The 7,032-nt window shown below is 57.1% G+C and overlaps 1 protein-coding gene across 11 annotated transcripts in view; it reads right to left on the minus strand.

Moving 5' to 3' along the window:
- The window catches only part of Srcin1 (SRC kinase signaling inhibitor 1), a gene marked incomplete in the record, with an annotated part of 61,027 nt that extends 59,833 nt beyond the window's left edge, over positions 1 to 1,194 (minus strand). For all 11 annotated transcript variants that reach the window (XR_001235979.1, XM_013519351.1, XM_013519349.1 and 8 more), the window contains 1 exon segment: positions 592 to 1,194. Coding sequence is in view for 10 of the 11 variants with exons in the window: in XM_013519351.1 (XP_013374805.1) it covers positions 592 to 763 (172 nt within the window).
- Positions 1,195 to 7,032: the final 5,838 nt, after the last annotated feature.

The following is a 7,032-nucleotide window of genomic DNA, read 5'->3' on the forward strand; positions in this document are numbered from 1 at the left end:
TGCGGGGCGCGCTCACGCTGCCCTTCTCACTCCACCTGCGCCCCCCAACCGTCCTCGCGCCCCAGTAGATTCCAGCACGCCTCTGAGGTGTCACCCGGAGAGGGGGTGTCACTGCAACGTAGGGGATCCTAGGTCTCCACGCCTCCGCGCGCCTTGTGCTGGAGCGCATTCGGAGCCCGCGGGGTCGGAAAAAGTGCGGCCCCCTCTCCTGCCAAGGTGACCTCGGAGCGCAGCGGCAGCTCTACGAAGGGCGATTCGCGACCCTCCTCGGCCTCTGCAGACGCCCCAGTCCCGCGGCCGCGGGCGCTCAGAGCCTGCTCCTCTGGAGGGGCCCAGCTCCCCGGCGCCCCCTACTGGGTGCCCCTCCCCCGCTTCGGGGCGAGCCCCTCCTGCAGGCGCGTGTGCGAACTGCAGCGGCGCGAGAGTGGAGGGAGCGGCGTCCGGGCCCTTCTTTGGAGTGGGAACCGGAGATGGGACGCTCCAAACTGTCCCTTTTGGCGCCTTGCGCGGGGGCGCCGTGGTCGCCTCCACCGCAGCTCTCAGGACGCCAGCCTGGCCGCCTCCCTCCCCTGCCCTCCGCGCGTGGCCTACCTGTGGGCCCTGCAGAGGTCTCCAGCTCCGACCGAGCTCCGGGCGACTCCTCCTTGGGCTCCTGCTCCGGAGACTGCTTTCCTCCGGTTCTTCCTGCCCCTTCGCTCCCCAGCCTCTCTTGAGGAGAGGAAACTGAGCCGAGACCCCTGCCCCTCTTACTTGCACCTGGCATTCCGAATGCCAGTTCAGATGGGCAAGAAGGGGACACCCTGCATCTCTTGGCTGTGGGGCACTAGGCAGAGCGGCAAGCGCGCCAAGGCCCAGGAGAGGAGACCCCACCCCAAGAGGCCCAAATGGCAAACCGGTTTCCCCGCTTCCTGATCTGCTACCCATTGGCAGCCTCCGCAGGGCCCTCCCGCCTTCCCGGCCGCCCGCAGGCCTGCCTCCAGCCAGCGCAAGCCCGGCCGGGGGCAAGGTCCCAGTGCCCCTCAAGAGCGAGGTCCAGTTGCGGCGCTCAGGTGGCCCAGCCGGGCGGGAGGACCAAGGAGGGGGCCTTCCCTGCTCCAGCCCGACGGCCCAGGAGGGCAGCCAAGAGCTGTCCCTGCCACACCGTCTGGGCACACGACCGCAGCAGTCGGCACCCTGACTTCCCCCCTCCTGGGCCAGCTGCCTGTCCCTCTGCCAACTGGACGGTGCCCGTCTTTTGGCCTCTGAGCGCACAGTGGGCACCCATCCAGCTCCCCGCCTGGCTGCCAGCCCAGGATGAGCATGGGAGGCGGCAGGCCCTGTGCAGGGGAGGGTCACAGCGGGTAGGAGTACTGACGCCACCGCCCAAGCCTCCTGGAACCCGGAGCTGGGGCACCAGCACACACCCCCCTTCTATCCAGCCCCCAGCCCCACCCCATTCAAGCACCCCACAGCTCAGATTCCCCAAAAGAGGAGATCTACCCCCCCACTCTCCTACCTAAGGGGAAAGGAATCACCCATGCCTACTAACGGCCGTTTCAACCACACTTTAGAAGTGGGCATTTTCAGCCCCAGCGGAGCCTGGGAGAATATAAGCAACTGAGGTTGAGATATGAGACTTGCCAAGGTGAGATTGGACCCCGAGTGCCTGACTCCGAGGCTCCCAGCCTAGCTGCTGCTGCTGCTTTTTCTTTTTTTTTTTTTTTTTTTTTTTTTTTTTTTTGTCTTTTTGAGACAGGGTCTTGCTATGCAGTTCAGGCTGGTCTTGGGCTCACTTTGTAGCCCAGGCTGGTCTCAAACTTGCAACAATCTTCCTGCCTCAGCCTCCCGAGTGCTGGGATTACAGGCGTGCGCCACCATGCCCTGCTCAGCCCTGCTTCTGTCACCGTTTTATCCGTGGTGCCCTGGGCTGCCAGAAGCAGGGACAGCCCTGGCTCGGCACAGCTCATACCACACAGTGGCTGGCTTGGGGTTAGGGTGAGCTGGGACCAGGATACAGCTGAGTTAAGAGGGGCACTTCTGTCACAACTAAGGACAAGGTCCCTTAGATGACAGCCGGAAACACTTGTCCCCAACACACAGTGCCCGGGGGCCCCCACTGGTGCCCTTGGCCGTAAGAAAGGAGCCAGCTTTGAGCAGGAGCCAAGACCCCCAGGCCCCAAGGTGACAGAGGGGAGATGGCCTGGCACCATCTGCTCTTGGGGACCCCGTCTCATCCTCTGCTTGTCCCCCAGCAAGACCTGTGCCTTTGCCCTGTTCCACCAGACCAGGGGCTCCAGGGGGAGGGGGTGGTGATGCCACCTCCCGATCAGGCGCTGCTTCCCCAGCAGGGAGAGGAGGGCTGTTCCTGGAAGTGGGCATGGTGCCCAGATATAGCCAGTGTGCCAGCTGCCTCCACCTGCCACACCTTGGGTGTGCCCACCTCCTCTGCCACCCCACCGCAGGTGACTCCTCCTCCCTGCCCCACTACCAGTGCCCCTCGCTTTGCCACTGCCTGCCCTGCTCAGACCCTGGGTGCCTACAGGATGGGGTACAGGCAGCAGCCCCCAGGCCAGAGCCTTTCTCTTCTTCGTGAGACAAAACAGGGACAGGGGTGCCATGGGCAAACATGGGCAAGAAAAAGAGATGGTGCAGGGGGTGGGCTCAGAGGAGCATAGGAACCTTAAGGGGAGGAGCAGGGGACGGGGACATGTGGAGTCATGGCTGGGACCCTCATCTGCCCACTGCACTTTCTTCTCAAGAAAGTCCCACTGGGGCGTGGTGGTACATGCCCATAATCCCAGTACCCAGGAGGCTGAGGCAGGAGGATTGCCGTGAATTCAAAGCCAGCCTGGGCTACAGTGAGCTGAGGCCAACCTGGACTATGTGGTGAGACCCTGCCTCAAAAAACAAAAAGCAAACAAACAAAAAAGAAAGTCCCTGTTTGGCTGGGCATGGTGCTGCACCCCTTAATCTCAGCACTTAGGAGGCTGAGGCAGGAGAATTTTTGTGAGTCCACGGCCACTTTGGGCTACATAGTGAGTTCAAGGCCACCCTGGAATACATAGCAAGACCATGTCTCAAACAAACCAACAAAAAAGTTCCTGCTTAACCAGGCATGGTGGCTCACACCTAAAATCCCAGCATTCAGGAGGCTGAAGCAGGAGGATCACTGCAAGTTCAAGGCCAGCCTGAGCTACATAGTGAGACCCTGTCTCAAAAAAAATAAGAACAGCCAAACATGGTGGCACACACCAGTAATCCCGCACTGGGGAGGCTGAGGCAGGAGGATTGCTGTTAGTTCAAGATCAGCCCAGGCTACAAAGTGAGCCCAAGGCCAGCCTGAACTGCACAGCAAGACCATGTCTCAAAAAGCCAAAAAATAATAAAAAAATAAAAGTCCCTGCTTGCCTGGCTGGGACATTTCATGTGTCCCAGACATTTCATCTGTGTTCTACCAAGGGTAGCTAAAGACCCTGAAGGCCCTGGGCCTGGCTTGTTCTGGGGACAGTGATTGGGCGCTGGGACTTGCTGGGCGCGGCCTGGGTTCCTCAAGCCCCTCACGTTCCTCTGCCTGGATCCCGGGCTCCCAGCCCACAAGAGAGGAGTAAGTGACAGTAAATTTCAAAAGACCCTGATTCCCTGGGGTCCCCCTGCTTGTTACTGTGATGAATGAACAAGGGTGCCCTCATTAGCACATTAGACTGCTTTCTAAAGAATGGGCAAAGAAAGGAGGGGTTCTTTGGGGCCTGGCTCCCTGCAGGGCTGCATCCTGCAGAGAGAAGCCCGGATGGCAGCCGTGTCTCCCTGTGCCCGCCTTGTGGGGAGGAGTCCTCCTTCCTGCCAGGTGGACAGGGCCCGCTGTCTCTCCCACCAGGCTGGCGGTGCTGTGCCCCCTCCATTAGGCTGGGGCCCCCTTGCGGCAGGGCAGAGAGTGTCAAGCGTCCCTTGAGACTTGCAGGAGGAGGGATGCTGTCCCCACAGGTTTCTGACAATAAGTTTGAGGAGGGACCTGAGAATCTGAGTTTCTAGCAAGTTCCCAACGCTGCTGCTGGCCAGGGCCACGTCTGGGGAACCAGGCGGGGACTCGTCCTTGCTGCCCCCGCTGGGGACCTCCCGGAAGGGTGGCTTCACCTGCGGGAAGGTGAGGCAGGGCCCGCACCCGGGGGCCTTTGGTGCCACAGGAAAGACCCTTGTTTCTCTCCTCCCCTACGCCTCAGCCAAACACAGCCCCTGCCACCACGAGCACCCAGACCAGTACCCCTGTCTTGACTTTGCCTTCAGATGTCCTAAAGAGGTGCCATCACCCTATGCCCATGCTAGAAGGATCCCCGCCTGGGGGATGGGGAGGATGGAGGCGTGCTTGCTATCCCCCTAGGATGACCTCCGGGGCCTGGGAGAAGGCCTGCAGTCCATCAGCACGCACGCAGCTGGCACCTCCTTCCCTCCTGCGCTGTACTCTAGGCAGAAGAGCTGCCTTGAGCTGAGCCAGGAGGTACACTTGTAGCTCCAGCTACTCAGGAGGCTGAGGCAGGAAAACCACTGGAGCCCAGGAGTTCAAGGTCAGCCTAAGCCACATACCAAGACCCTGACTAAAAAGATTGATTTGAAAAAATTTAAGGAGACAGTATACAAAATCAGTATTGAAAATCTAGGCTGGGTGTGGTGGCACACACACCTGTAATCCCAGCACTCAGGAGCCTGAGGCAGGAAGATCGAAAATCCAACCTGGGGAATTTAGTGACTTAGCAAGACCTTGCCTTCAAATAAATAAAAAGTCCTGGGAATATAACTCAGAGTGAAGGTCTTGGGTTCAATGCCCAGTAACCACCATTTAAAAAAAAGTCAAAATTTTCTATACACCAAGAATGAACTAGCTGAGGAACAAATCAGAAGACAGGTGCGGGCACACACCTGTAATCTCAGCACTCAGGAGGCTGAGCGAGGAAGATCGCTGCAAGTTCAAAGCCTGAGGTACATAGTGAACTCAAAGCCAGACTGAATTAGAGAACAACCCTATATTAAAAACCTATTTTAAAAAATCAGGGAACTGGGTGTGGTGGCACACGCCTGTAACCCCAACACGCAGGAGGCTGAGGCAGGAGGATCACCGTGAGTTCAAGACCAGCCTGGGCTGCAAAGTGAGCTCAAGGCCAGCCTGAACTGCATAGTGAGACCCTGTCTCAAAAAGATCCTCCCAACAAAAAAAATCAGGAAGACAGGTACATACAGGAAATAATTAAAGTCAGCATACTCTAGGGACACCTACATACCCATGTTTATCACAGTACAATTCATGATACCAGAGATATGGAACTACTCAGGTGCCCATCAACAAATAGAGGGATTAAAAAAAATGGAGGGATAAAAAAATGTGGCACACATGTAAACAATGGAGTGTTATTTGGCCACAAAGAACAAAATCATGACATGGGAAAGGAAATGGAGTTGGAGACCACCAGGGTAAGTGAAACAAGCCAGAGTTAGAAAGATGGTACCAAGTAGCGCACATTTCCCTGATATGTATACTCTAAAGAGAAAGAGAGACCATTATTGGATAAGAGGAAGGGGGCTGGGTAGGAGGAGAGGATAATGAATGGGGTAAATATGACCAAAATGTTTCATCTAGGGGGCTGGGGACTCAGCTCAGAGGCACAGCGCCTGCCTGGCAAGCACAAGGTCGTGAGTTCAATTCCTGGTACTGGAAAAAAACAAAACAGAACATAACAAAATGTTTCATCTATGTGAAAACACAATGAAATTCAATATTTTATAAAATTAATAGACTTTAACTTTTTTAGTCTTTTTGAGGCAGGGTCTCACTATGTGGTTCAGGCTGGTCTTGAACTCGCTTTGTCGCCCAGGCTGGCCTTGAACTCGCAACCATCCTCCTGCCTCAGCCTTCCTAGCGCTGGGATTACAGGCGTGCACCACCACAAGCCCAGCTCCTGCCCATCAAACCCAGTGTGGCTCTGAGGCTCATGATCTCACTGTCTGACCCACACATTTTGGCGCAAAGGAAAAGACATCCCTCCTGCTCCAGCCTGGCCTGAAGACGGCCTGGCGAACTGGCCATGGGCCTGGGGACAGCAGGCCTCACCACTTACCCCAAGGGCACCTGCTCTTGATCTCCAAGGTAGGCAGGCACCTGGTAGCCTCTGACATTGGTGGCGGGAATGTAAAGTGGTTTAGCAGCTCTGGAAAAGTTTGCCGAGGCCTTGACCAAAAACCACCATCTGATCCGCAGCCTAAATTGTCCTTCTGCGGCTCACAGGTGAACAGGTCTCACGTCATTCAAGCAGTGAACGAGTCGCTGTGCGTCGCAGGAAGGCGGGAAGCCGTGTCTGTGCTTGGACACGGCGGAGCCTCACGCAGGACGTGCTAAGGTGGTGGCACACGCCTGTGATCCCAGCACTTGGGAGCCTGAGGCAGGAAGATCATAAGTTCAAGGTCAACTAAGACAATTTAAGGAGACCCTGTTTCCAGACAAAAAGGACTGGGGGTGTAGCTCAGCAGCAGTCCTGGAAGCAAAAGTTGGCCAGAGTCCAGAGAGTTGATCTCGCTGAGTATTTCTGAAGCCTGCCTTGGAAACAAGCATGAGCCCTGTGTCAGATGTTCCTGATGCCCTGGGGCCTGGAAGGGCCCCGGACGCTGTTTTCTGACTCCACAGCTCCCTGAGCCTCCTCCCCCTGCCCTGGCCCCCACTCCGAGGGAGCCTGGCTCTGCTTTCTTCCCAAGCAGGTGCCAGACACTGACTGGCGAGGAGGAGCCTGCTTTGCCTCCTGAGTGAACATCAGCCAGCTGTGGGCACACTGCCGCCAGACCTGGCTCCAAACGCAGCTTTAACAGCCCTTCTAAACTGGGCGTGCTGACGCATGCCTGGAATTCTAGTACTCTAGGCGGCCGAGACAGGAGGATAGCCTTGACTTTGAGGCCAGCCTGGGCTGCACAGTGAGTTCAATGCCAGCCTGGGCCCCACAGCCAGATCTTGTCTCAGAAAAAAAAAATCAGTGGGGAGCTCAGGGTGTAGCTTAATGAAGACCCTGACCACATACA

This window comes from Chinchilla lanigera, unplaced genomic scaffold (assembly GCF_000276665.1).
Source record: "Chinchilla lanigera isolate Chin_1 unplaced genomic scaffold, ChiLan1.0 scaffold00050, whole genome shotgun sequence".
NCBI lineage: Eukaryota > Metazoa > Chordata > Mammalia > Rodentia > Chinchillidae > Chinchilla > Chinchilla lanigera.